The sequence below is a fragment of the Egretta garzetta genome, unplaced genomic scaffold (assembly GCF_000687185.1).
Source record: "Egretta garzetta isolate BGI_Z169 unplaced genomic scaffold, ASM68718v1 scaffold303, whole genome shotgun sequence".
In the NCBI taxonomy this organism is placed as follows: domain Eukaryota; kingdom Metazoa; phylum Chordata; class Aves; order Pelecaniformes; family Ardeidae; genus Egretta; species Egretta garzetta.
Genome location: NW_009259174.1, coordinates 864,389 through 878,370, shown reverse-complemented (window position 1 = coordinate 878,370; position 13,982 = coordinate 864,389). Strand labels below are relative to the sequence as shown.

At 36.4% G+C, this 13,982-nt stretch overlaps 1 protein-coding gene across 1 annotated transcript in view; it reads right to left on the bottom strand.

Moving 5' to 3' along the window:
* The window catches only part of LOC104123321 (kelch-like protein 1), a gene marked incomplete at its 3' end in the record, with an annotated part of 110,254 nt that overhangs the window by 26,256 nt on the left and 70,016 nt on the right, over positions 1 to 13,982 (bottom strand). The window contains exon 4 of the mRNA XM_035891163.1: positions 3,739 to 3,951. Within this exon, the coding sequence (XP_035747056.1) occupies positions 3,739 to 3,951 (213 nt within the window). The remainder of the gene's footprint in view (positions 1 to 3,738; positions 3,952 to 13,982) is intronic.

Sequence of the window (13,982 nt, the reverse complement as noted above, 5' to 3'; positions counted from 1 at the left end):
TGTTGAACTTCATCAGGTTCCTCTCTGCCCAACTCTCCAGTCTGTCCAGGTCCCGCTGAATGGCAGCGCAGCCTTCTGGCATATCAGCCACTCCTCCCAGTTTTGTGTCATCAGCAAACTTGCTGATGGTACACTCCGTCCCCTCGTCCAGGTCACTGATGAACAAGTTGAACAAGACCAGGCCAAGTACCGAGCCCTGGGGAACTCCACTAGCTACTGGCCTCCAACTGGACTCTGCCCCGCCGATCAGAACCCTTTGAGCCCTGCCATTCAGCCAGTTCCCAATCCACCTCACTGTCCCCATCCCTGGAGGTATTTAAAAGAAGTGAGGTGCTTAGGGACATGGTTTAGTGGTGGGATGTCAGGGTTAGGTTAAAGGTTGGACTTGATGATCTTAAAGGTCTTTTCCAACCAAAGCGATTCTATGATTCTAACACTCAGCTTGGTAACGTGGGGATCAATGGCTTGCAAGCAATTAGCAGTGCAGAGGTAAGTAAAGTATGTGATGCCTAGATGAAGTAAAATCCCTATTGATTGGAGGAATGCAGCTAAATTTATGAGCCATATATTTAGAATTTGCAGTGGGATTAGAAGATTCTGAACATAAAAGTAGTTTGAAATCTTGCCTCTAAATTATCTCAGCTGATACTTTATACACCATAGGATCATAGAATCATAAAAACATAGAATCATAGAACAGCTCAGGTTAGAAGCAACTTTGAAAGATCTTCCGGTCCAGCCTTTCATGGGAAAGGGAATCTAGATGAGAATGAGACCATTCCATACCTTACACACATGCATACATTACCTGATACGTTACATAAGACTATTGAAATGGAAAGTAATCTTTTTAATCTTGGGTCTATTTTTCACCATTTTCAGCAATTCACAGAACAAACAAAATAGTTGTCTTCCTTTCATCTGACTTAGGTCAATAGTTATATTTAACTCTGTAGTGGTAGATCTTGCAGATATTGATTATAAAGAAAATTATTACTAAGAACTAGGGCAGGGACCAGTAACCAACAAAGCCTGCATGACCTCTTTCTACACAGTAAGAGCTAGAGTTGAGGCTGGTGTGTGAGCAGTTTAAGTTACCTTTTGTAAGTGCTTGGCAGATTTTAAAAAAAAAACACAACACTTTAAAGACTGCTGTAATGCACAGTATTTGTTCTAGCTTCTCAATTGGCATAGACATTGAAAAATAAACAGCTCACATTTCTGGCAAAGAAACCTTTAACTTTGTCAAATTTGACTGTTTCCTTTGTAGCACATTTTATTTTGGAAAGTAAAACAAAAAAACCCACCCAACCCTCTGAGATCTCGTGATGACACAAAGTACCTGTAAATCTTAGCATCATGATTTATGATAGTTCTTGTTTTAATCACCTCATTCCTACCATTCTTTTCTTGATCCCTTTCAGAGTGGGTATATTTTTTGTACATCATAGTCATTACAATACCAGTATCTGGCCATGTAGTGAGCTGCCACTCTTAGCCTACCCTCACCTTTCTTCCCATAGTATTCAAAATATTAGCTGAAACAGAATAACTACTTAAGGATGTCAGAGAATCACATGCTGTGCTCACACTGGTGAAGGAAACGTGGCAAGAGATGACTGAGTAGCACCAACTGGGTTAGCACTACCATCCCCTATGGCATACTTGTCTGGCAGAAAGCTAACTGGAGTGGTTCAAACCAGAGCCAGGGATTGATTTAACAGCTGAGCACTAAGGGTGAGCAAGATTTGGTCTTTGAGGTCTCTCCCTGTTTTTCTTTTTATATTGCAGTTTCATATACCAAATATGAAGGAACCTCAGGATGTCATTTGAGGATTCTGGTATTACCTTTGACTTGATTTTTAAGCAGATTTGAACATGGATTTCTTTCTTGATTTTGGAGAAGTGGATCATTCTGGAAGGTTAATATCCAGATTGCAACTTGGGTTCACAACCAAAAATATTTGCCATTGTCTTTTTTTTTTTTTTTCTTTTTTTCTTTCATGGTCTGAAGGAAATAAATAAATAAAAAAGAAATACCTCAGCGATATCTTTTGCTGTATCAGTGACTCCTTTGTTTATTCATTGGACCCTCAGCTCAGGATTTGATCTCTAAGGAACAGTAAGTAAGCTCAAATTAACACTAAGAGATTCAGGTATGTGAGAACATTGTCTCTGGCTTCCTATGTAGAAATAACTCCTGTAGACATTGATATGAACTGACATTATTGCTAGCACAATTATGGAATTATCAAAAAGTCACCATCAAAAAACAAGACTGAAGCAGCAGCTGACGCTGACCTTCCTCATCACTGTCCAACTCTCAGTGTTGTGACCTTCCGCATAAACAGTCCTTTCTGGTGCCCAGCATGGGGCACCAAAAAGGGCCGTGATGGGTTGACCCTGGCCAGCACCCAAACACCCACCCTGCCTCTCACTCCCCCTCTCCTGTGGGATGGGGAAAAAAATAAAAGGAAGGTGAAAGACTCATGGATCAAGACAAAGACAGTTTAATAGGGAATACAAAATCCGTGCATGCAAACAAAGCAAAAAGAGGAATTAAATCGCTACTTTGCATTGGCAGGCAGATGTCCAGCCACGTACTGGTAAACACAGCCTCAGCACGTATAACGGTTGCTTGGGAAGACAAATGCCACAACCACGATCATCCTCCCCCTTCCTCCTTTTCCTGAGCTTTTTATTGGTGAACATTATGTCATACAGTATGGAATATCCCTTTGGTCAGCTGGGGTCAGTTGTCTTGGCTGTGTCTCCTCCCAACCTCTTTCCCACTGCTGACCTACTGGCTTTTGGAAGGGTAGTGGGGTAGGGAAGAGAGAAAGCCTTGATGCTGTGTAAGCACTGCTTGGCAACAGTCAAAATATTGGTGTGTTACCCACACTCTTTTAGCCACAAGTGGAAAGCACAGCACCATCCAGGCTGCCACAAAGAATGTTAACTCCACTCCGGACAGACCCAGTACACCAGCTGAAGGGAGAATGATTATCTGGAGGTACTAAACAGAATAAAATTACTATTTACTATTCTGGGGAAAAAAGGGAACTGGTGCCTGAATCACAGAATCATAGAACATTCATAGGAAGAGAGCTCCAAAGGACCGCCAGCAGTCAACTAGTTCAACCTCTCACTCAGGGCTAATGCCAACACTGGATTTGGTGATGACCTGGTCTAGCTAATTCAGGAAAACCTTTAATGAAGATGATTGCACCACTGGACCTTCTCCAGTTTCTTCCTATGCCTTTCAAATTGTGGAGTGAAAAATCAGAAACAATATTCTAGGTATGGCCTTAGCAGCACCAGGTATTGTGGGAATAATAACTTCATATGGCCTGCTGACAGAATTTTTCCTGATACAGACCAATATGCAGTTTTCCTCATTCATGCTGTTGGCTCGTATTCAGCCTGGTATCTGTCATAATCCCCATTGGGTTTTTTTCCTGAGAATATTCACTATCCTGCCTGTCCTTAACATCTTATGATATCTGCAGTTACTCCTCTTAAGTTTCACAACTCTGCACTTCTTGGGTATCTTTTGGTCCAATCCTCAAGTTTATTGAGGTCACTCTGGATGAAGGGCTAATATTGATTTTTTTCTAATTCTGAACAGTTTTGCTTTTAAACACCAGAATATTCAGAAGTTTCAGACTATAAACTGATAGCAGTTTTCACAATAACATTATTACTGTTGTTATTATTATTATTATTATTAAAAAATACCTGTGGTGGAAGCAGTGGTAATCTGATATAAGCAAGTAGCATACTTAGGTCATTGCACCGCCTCTGCATATCATACTTCACCCACATCATTAAGGCATGGAAGATGGTCTCTTCATCAGGAACATTCACATCGTCACTAGCAAGAAGTTTATGGAGTTCTTCAGCCGGTAGCAGTAAAAATTCTTGATTTCTTATAACTTCCATTATATTCTCCTGAGAAGAAGAAAGTATTTCAGATTCACTAATACTGGAAGAAAATAAAAGCAGCTGTTAAAACTAATAAACCTATAGGATTAGTCAATATCTGCCACACCCAGCCCTCTTAAAGCTCATGAGAAAAAAACAACCTAAAGATGATTAGAATTAAACAGCTATAGTTGTAATCCATATACGGATATATATATATATACACATATATATAATATACAAATATATTCAGAAAGCAACATGATTATATGGTAACATTGTAACTAAAAATTGTCAGAATTAGTAAAGGCTAGTGCAGGTCTGCATATTGTTTGAAAGTTCTATAAACTCAGTTGTAATTGAGCACATTCAACGTATTGTAAATCTTTACATGCACATACTGTCATCAGATCTATTTTTTAAATAACTTGTCAGTCATATACAGTTGTGTTATCAATATCCAGATGACGGCTGTCTATACATATGACAAGGCTGAGAGGAAGATCAACACCATGAACTTAACATTGTTTCTTGAACTTGTTTAGAACATATTGTTAACATCCAGCTAACATGCAAAATGTGCACAGCAATTAAAATCTCACAGTATTCAGATATAGAATACATATAGGAATAACTATAAAAAATAAACAAAACCTATGTAAACTATATAAAAACATATACATACAAACAATAATAAGCTATATATATATATATATAAAAACAATATAAGCTGAACAAAAATGTTTCATTTAGTTGACTGAATCCTAAGAACTGAATTAAGTGCTCTCTGAACTACCTACCCTACATAAACAAGCCACAACAGAAGCACAGTTCTGCAGGGTATCTTTCTCCAAATATTTCTTTTAGGACGCTTGATCTCTGTGGAGAAATTGCAAATGTGTTCTCATATTTTTGATTCATAGACAATTAGAAGAAGAAAGTAAAGTAAGTATGGACTGGAGGCACAAGACCCTCCTCCTGGAAAAAAATCTAATTTTTGACATAAAACAAAAATGTAAAAAGTGTTGGAGGGAGAAAAAAATTAGAATATATGATAGATAAAAGATAATAATGAATTTCCTAATGATATTTTGGATAGACTTCATATCTTATTATCTTATCTTCGTTGCTTATTATGAATGTGAATACTTTTACATGTGAAGTTTAACTTTCAATAAATAACTTTTTAACTCTACATATACAACCAAACTAGGGTGCTGACATGACAGACAATCAAAGGTATATATATGGTCATAGTCTATATTAACCATGCTGTTAAATTATCTTTACATAACTGATAATTAGATCAAAACATGACTCAGTTCTTTTTTAAAATTGCTTGATTAAATGTCAACAGGTACCTAACCCCCTAGATTTTTATGACCTAAGGTTTTAATCCATTGACTCCTGATAAAGTTTAAATTGTGTATCTAGAACATTGTACAATAGCTTGGAAATGTAAGGGAACTAGTTCACAGACACTTAACCACAAGTTGGCTTAATTAATTTTAATTAAAAAGCCATAAAACTCAGAAAAATTCATTGCACTTCTCAATAAAATTATTTATAAGCCAAAGTTTAATTAAGGCTGGTTAAACTGACATTAAATCCCATTATGAAAAAAATATAACTACTTCTTAATAGGAACCAACATCAAACTTTGCAATTGCATATTAATCCAAAGACCTAATATTATTGAGAAGCACTGCGATGGTGGAGTACATTTTATGAACTCACAGAACTTAATTAATTTTTAATAGCACTCAGAGCAGGGAGTCTAAATTCAAAATAAAAATTTTAGGTTTGATTAAGACTTTTTATCATTTCTAATTGTCTTTTCATTTGGATATATACTTAAGGAGAACTTATTCCAGCTTCTGTACTGATTTACCATTGACTAGAAGTAGAATCTAACAAAGTTTTCAGACAAAACATATGAGCCCAAATCTGTTCTTCTAATATCTGGACTTACACTAGTTTCATGTTACTCAGGGCCCAGTATTGCAGAAAATGTTATTTAATAAAAAATTCTTTACATAACTGTAACTTCTTTATATATATACATTTAAATGGTATATTTATATATATATTATGTATATAAAACAGCAATAAAATATAGGTTCTTGATCTTCAGAGCTAAAAATCTCTCTCCTTCAAGTATTTAGCATTTCCTAAATTGATTATTGAATTATTAGAACTTCCTAGATCATATTTTATTATTTTGAGATTCATTTCATTTGTAGCAGCAAAACATATTTCAATGGCTTGCTGTTTTATCATAACAGATATTATATGCTTATTGTGGAAAAATATCTGCCTTTCTTTTAAAATATAATTGGTCTTCATTTTTGCACTTTAGGGAATAGGATACAGAAGATGTCCATGATCTACTGTTCAAAATTTTAAGGATAAATGAAATAAATTTTAAATTCTTCAGAAATTAAGGTGCAAGATGGGAACTGAGCTCTAGTGAAGTGCTTTCAGGAATGCTTAGGTCCTCACAGGCTGAGAAACCTTAATTTTGAGAATAAGGGTACTCAACATTTAAACATGTCCAGGGTTATGTGACAGAAGTGTATGAGTTTTCACGACCTGTAACTTTTGACTCTGATACTTAAGCAGCTTTGTAGATCTGGTCTTCATTGTCTCATAAGTTTCATAAGACCAACCGGGCTGTGACTAATGCCTCTCCTGCATGCATCATTCACTTAGCCTTTCCCTTCAGCAAGAACTGTAATGTTTTAATTAAGTAGAGTGGTGGATTTTTGCTTTTAAATTAGAAAAGGTAACTTAGAGTAGAAAGTATGAAAGTCTCTGAACCCACTTGGAGAAAGCTATGTTTCACTTGGTTGCCCTTTTACTTTCTCAAAATGATCATGCAATAACCATTGATATGGGGTCACAGCATTTCCCCAGCAGAGCTGTTTCACTTTTAAACCCTTTCAGCACCACACAGGATTAGAATTAAATTATCATAAAGTATTAGCACACTAGGGTCATGTAACAAAACATATCTGTATTTAAAGGTAGATAAGCAAGCACCTGAGTATCTGAGTCAACAGATTGTGCATCATAGGAACATAAATGCTCTAATGAAATTAAACTATTACCAGATGGAATCGAATAAAAATAAATTCTACTACATATATCCTTACAATGACATTATCAATAAAAATTAATTTGATTTTATTTTTTTTAATCAAGACTTGTAATGAAAATTATTTCACATGGTATCAAATTATTTTGCAAAAGTTAATTCTCATTGATGTTTATATCATTGATTTCACTAATCAGCATGTATCAGTTGTATGGAAGAACCTGAGAATAATTGTTTAAGTAATATAAAAAATATGAAATAATTTCATACCTTGGCAAAGAATGTCACATTCCAAGAGTGCTATTTAGAACCTGTTACATCAGAGTTACTGTGGCATTAAAATGCTTAGCAGGTTTTTTGGTTTTGGATGCAGGGGTCTTATTTAAGATGTTTTACATTTTGTTGATTTTGATGCTGTGGCCTTTCCAATACGGAAATGAGAAATGCATAAAATAATGCTGAAAAAGAGGTATACCTACACTAGCTTTTCACTTAAATAGTAAATGACTTGTATCAACGGATATATTAAGCCCACATAACTTTTAGTTTAGAACCTAAGTTTTCATGCGGATATTTAAATATATTAATAAATAGTGCATCTCATTTCCATATTAAATCATATAGTATACTTTCTGAAGTGCTAAAGATCTGAAAGCCAATTTTGGTTTTGGTCAATACCCAAACTATTTCAGTCTGAAATTATTGCTGCTGTCCCACATTGAATTCAGCCCTCTTGGTTTGTATGCCCAGTTTTCCCTGTCAGCTTTGTATCATACAGCATATCCCCTTTGCAAAAATATCATACAACATATCCCCTTTGCAAAAACTGTCCTATTGTGTATCTTCTTTCCTAAGGAGAATGGGCTTTTCAAGTTCCTGAACTCCCCTTAGACAAAGGACCAGCATTTACTAATACGCTTATGGTCTGGTTCTCTAGCCCTCCCAGATTTTATCTGAGAGGGAGCTCCATCTGCCCTATGTAATCCAAAGACCTACATTTCTCTTCCAGTACCAGATGCCAGCCTGTTGTCACCATTACGAAAGGGTTATAAAGTAGAAAACAGAAAAAGAAGTTTCTGGGTTTAAAATGTAACACTCCAAGGAAGCAGTCATGATGAAACTCTCCCTTTCTTAGTCTCCTAGCGTGACTTTTTTTTTTTTTTTTTTTTCTTCCTTACCCTGCTCCAGTAATTATGTTTTGGTACAAGTTTGCTGCTCCAGTCCAGCGCTATCATCCAATTTACAGTCTGGCCACAGTGGCTTCGCTAACCTATAGGTCATGGAATCACAGAATCATTTAGATTGGAAGGGAGCTCTTGAGATCAACTAGTCCGATGCTCTTGTTCAAGCAGGGTCAGATAGAGCAGGTTATCCAAGACTGTGTCTAGTCGGATTTTGAATATCTCCACAGAAGGTCACTCCACAACCTCTCTTTGCAATATATTCCAGTGTTTGACCACCTTCACAGTAAAAAAGTGTTTTCTTGTGTTCTGATGGGATTTCATGGTTTTTTAATTTATGTCCATTCCCTCTTGTCCTGTCACTGGGCACTACTGAGAAGAGTCTGCCCTTCCCATCTTCAATCCCTTCCATTAGGCATTTATACACATTGATGAGATTGCCTCTGAGCTTTCACTTCTCCAGGCTGAAGAGTCCCAGCTCTCTCAGCCTCTTCCTTATAGGAAAAAAACCTCAAGTAACCATTGGCTCAACCACTGGAGATAAACTACTCCATAACTGGTACCCCCATGGGAGGAGGAACAGAACCATTTTATATGATAGGACATTAAGGACCATCACTTACAATGTCCTGCAGAGCAGGATAATACGAGGGTAAAATAATGAGCTTAGTGAAGAGGGATGTCTTCCACTAAGAGCCCCATCAACACTCCCCATAGCTTCTGGCCATTTCTGGAATACTCTATCCATGGATAGATTAAAACTTACTCAGGATGGGAACATACATGCATACACATTCTATAGCAGGTACAGCAAATACTAGCCCATATTGATCAAATCAGCCCTGGTAGCACACCATATTGGAGCACTCATGACTGTGGCCTAGAGTTGGAATTGCAGTTTATGGCATCTTAAGCAAGAAGAGTAAAGACAAAATTAGTGTTAGAGAAGTCTCAGAAGCAGTACTGTTAGGCATTGGGTTGCTCAGCAAAGGTTACAAGTGTGTCTCGAGATTTAATGTAACTTGCCATGCATGACTATGGTGTATATTAGAGCCAAGGCCTGTGGATTAATAAACCCAGTAAGTAATTCTTTCAGCCGTTGCGCCATAGTTTACTCCACTCGTTATGCAGAATCCACAACTAGGGAGGATGTTGGCATTCAGTTACATAGGTGTTCTTCAATCTGTGTAATCTGTCCTTTGAACCATATCGCAAACAAAGGTTGGATGCAGAAAAGCACAAGTGTAACATCTCAGCATTTATGTTAAGGTAAGCACATATTTTAATGTCCTAATAGAACCCCGTCTTATTTAGTCTGATTACAGGCATAGAAAAGGAAAGCAAGGTGAGTAACAAGACTAACAGGAACCTCACCTAAATAAAATCTGATTAAAGGAAAGCTGGAAATCAGCAAAAAAATATTTCTTGCTGTTACATCATCAAGCTCCATAACAGATTCCCAGTGAGTGGGAGGTGAACAGGTCTGTTAGAACCAGTGTAATAATTTAGGATGCAGTTTACAAAAGGGATTACATTAGGTGGTTTCCCCGGACAGCAGCGAACTGCCTTGGAATCCTTTTCAGTTTTGTTTTAACCCAGTTACCCTTCTGTTGAACCTAGCAACATCTGATCCACTGAAGATTGCTTCCTATAAAGGCATCATTTAAAGACATGCAGAGATGGATAATTTGCCACTTTTGCAGTAGCTTTCAGAAATAATCATGCGCAACATTAAAACATGTGTCTAATCTCCCATTTGAACTCATCTGTCATACATACCAGTTCTTACTATGAATTTCTCACTCTTATTAATGACCCCATTAGCACCAAAACTTAAAAACGCAAAATAATCTCTTGGGTCCCTAATAACTCAAAGGAGTTGAGTGGTTATGGCCTTGCTTTTACAATTCATTCACAGTAATGTGTCCTGTAGCACCATGTTGTAATGTTAAGGAGTGAAAACAAGATACTTAACCATTAACACTGTTTCTTGTGGTAGCACCTGCAAATTCACTGGTAATCTCATAATCATTCACTGACCTATCCTGACCCTACTTAGCCTGTGAAACGTGATGGAATACAGCACAAAGCAAAGGCTGAAGGCATATGCAAGATTGTGTCTATAAAAAAAGCTTCAACTTTCATAAATGATTAATAAATACTGTGATTAAGATAATATTCCAAAAGGCAACAGAAATCTCAGTCAGAGCATTAAAGCGAAATCTTTTCTCATATTCCTGTACTCCAAACTTGAATTAAAAATAAGTAGCCATTAAAATGAAAATGCATCTAACAAACCATGGGGAATTGCACGATCATAGAGGAAAAATGCCTTGTTCTATAACTCTCCTTTCCACACTATAAAGATTTGTAACAACAGTGTTTGTTCTATCTTCATTAGCTATCTCAAAGTAGATGTGTTCTGTGTAACATGTGATGAATACTGTTGCTGGAGAATGTTTTAGTTACAGTTTTGTTTGAGGAGTGAAATGTTTAAAAATGGTTGTTTATGTTTATTTCAGATTCAGCAGTCATTTTAACTGAAACCAAGTATTTAAAAAAATCACAGCAGAGTCTTAAGGAAACTTCAGCATTTCTGATTAATTATAGCAAATAACTGTAATGAAAAAGTATACACCTTCCAAGAGCATCCTAGAAAAGAAATAGTCCATCATACAGAAAATATAGAGTTCAGAAAATGCCTGAAATCTCACACACTTTGTTTTTCATTGTCAGACTCTAATCTACCTTTCAACTAACATCCAGCATAATTCAAAGCACTCCTCAGAGTCTTAATTAGTATGAAAGAAGACAATATATTCCAAATTAGAAAAACACTGGAACACAAAAAGGATTCTGAGAGAGAACCACCTCTCTATGTAAAGGGCATTTCCAAAGACTTCCACACCATAAGCAGGTTTGAAGGAAGTCATACAGTAATTACTTTCTGACAGCACTTACAGCCTTCAAGCACATTTTTAAATCAAGATTAATTCTAAAGACACAATATTACGTTACAAAGTTAATTAAACTAGCCACACATACCATACCCCTCCCCTAGATAACAGAAACTTTTTGTACTCTACAGAATTTCAGAAAATAGAATAATTCACAAAAAGATGTAAGATAATTAAGAATGGTGATTTTCATACTCTTTCCAACAAAATAATGGTATAAATTATAATGTAAAATAACCACCTCATTTAGCTCTTAAGTGGTTTGTCAAGATACAAGGCTGCTGAAAACTTGTCACATTAAGTTGTTGTCTTTGATAAAACACTTAGAAAACCTGTTAAATGAATGCTGAAAATACATTAGTGTACCATGTGAATCCCAAAAGACAAGTTTCAGACTGAAGTGAAATTGTAAAACATTTGTCATCCTGCACATAATATTGATTAAACTGACAGTTACTCTTGTTTTATTGGTGCTTTGGAAATTACAGATTTGGAAGGGACAGACATTACATTTCACTCCCTCCAAGACTGCATGTTACCATCAAATAATCTCATGCTGTCAACTAACTATAATATGCAGAAATTTCTTAGTGTCAGTTCTATTGGGAAGGGGGAGGAGGCAAAGAGAACTTTATAGCTGTGTCTACTGACAGTTACTCTTGTTTTATTGGTGCTTTGGAAATTACAGATTTGGAAGGGACAGACATTACATTTCACTCCCTCCAAGACTGCATGTTACCATCAAATAATCTCATGCTGTCAACTAACTATAATATGCAGAAATTTCTTAGTGTCAGTTCTATTGGGAAGGGGGAGGAGGCAAAGAGAACTTTATAGCTGTGTCTTGCTGTCGGTTGTTTTGTTGGGTTTTTTTTTTTCTTTTTTCATTTGCTTGTGTTCAAGTTCTCACACAATTCATTATCATTCTACTCTTTAAAATCCACCACTTAAAAAATCATCTGTATTTCTTAAAAGAACTATCTGAGAAAACTGCACCCAAAGTCAACTTCCCGAGCTATTTACTACAAAGCCAGTGGTTCCTCACATAATTCAATCTTCCCTATAGAATACAAAAAAAAAAAAAAAAAAAAAAAAAAAAAAAGAAAAAAGCAGCTTTCTAGACTACTTATCACTCATCTAAAATCTTCTAATTTCTTTCTTGTCTTTTTTTTATTTATCAACACAAATAAACAGATAATTTCTTCCGGAAATAAAGAGAACACTACTAGATGACATTTACACCTGAAATTATGCTAGCACAGCTGACTTTAAGGCAGAACAGAGTTATAAACATTCTTTAAGGTAAAGAATTTAAAATATGGGCATTTACTAAACTTTTAGGATTGGATCTCCTGATAGCCTAATGCTGTAGAAGGTAGTAATTACATTTAAAAATATGGTATTCATTCAGATAAGCTTACTGATAGCTGATACACTTTTGTACCAAATTTAGGTACCTAGTTTTTACTTAGTGTTTAAGTGCTTATAGAACATAAAAAAGAACCGTATGGGTTTAGAGCAAGCAAAGGTCCATTAGTGACCAGATATAATTTTGACAGTGATAAGAAGGAATTTTAAAAGTTAAATCTTCTCTGTGTATCATAGATGTTCAAAATTTGTGATTTTAGGGATTTCCTGTATGAGATGTTTAGCACACCTTTCTGGACTTCTCTTCAATTTATTTAATAGTACTTTGCATCTATTTAGGTTTTGTCTCCATAGAATACCTTGCAGTCAGCTACACAACTTAAGCACATACCTGTAAAAGGCAAGTATTTCCTTTCCTTTGCTTTTAAATCTGTTGCTCAAATGGATTTGATGAAGCTCAGTTCTTGAATTGGGGGAAAAAATATCCCATTATCCCTTTCCATGCCATTTATGTGTCTGCTACAGCATCTCCAGCAGTCATGTCTTCCCCGTTGCCAAAAAACCCACCCAAACAACCACCAGCAGCAAAACACCTCTCTTATGGAGATAGGGGGCTTTCACACATTTCCAATTATTACTCCAATATTATCCTTAGCTACAACTAAACAGAGTACCCTGGCAATGCTATTCCAAGACAACTTTACTCTCGGTGATCCAAGGAGAAGGAAGAACACCAACCAGTCTCACATCACATGCTTCTTCCCATGAAAAGGAAACCTAAGCTGCAGGATTTATATTTGATCTGGATGGCAGAGGATTCAGACTTCAGATCACTCTATGGCACATACAGGTCTGCTTAGATGCAATCGTCACTGATCACTTTTTAGTGTTTTTTTATTTTTTATATATTCTTTGTGAGATTAGGTAACTAGAGCTACAAGTAGTATTAAAGGTACAATCAAACCATGGAGTGCAGTAAGATTTGGTGTTTCCTGTTTTGTCTTCTGTTTCTTTCCTAATACTCCCCAGTATTCCCCTTCTTTTGTAAGCAGCCTAAGTGCTCGGCAAACATTTTCATAAGCAGACAACTGATCTGAATGAGTAAAGGTGTTTGTGGTTTTTTCCCCTCTCTGACAAGTGATAGCTAGTTAAGATCCCTTCATTAAATGTATACAGATTAATCTTCCACCTGCATTACTATTACATTATCAATATTTATTTGGCATTATATGTGTATTGGGTTTCTGTGGCAAGGTCTTGGTAGTGGGGAGGCTACAGGGGTGGCTTCTGTGAGAAGCTGCTAGAAGTCTTCCCTGTGCCCACTGCCGGCCAAGGCCAAGCCAATCAGCGATGGCGGAAGCGCCTCTGTGACAACATATTTAGGAAGGAAAAAAAAAAAACAAAACGGCTGCGTTTCAGTAGCAGGAGAGAGAAGAGGAGGGAGAGGATGCACGG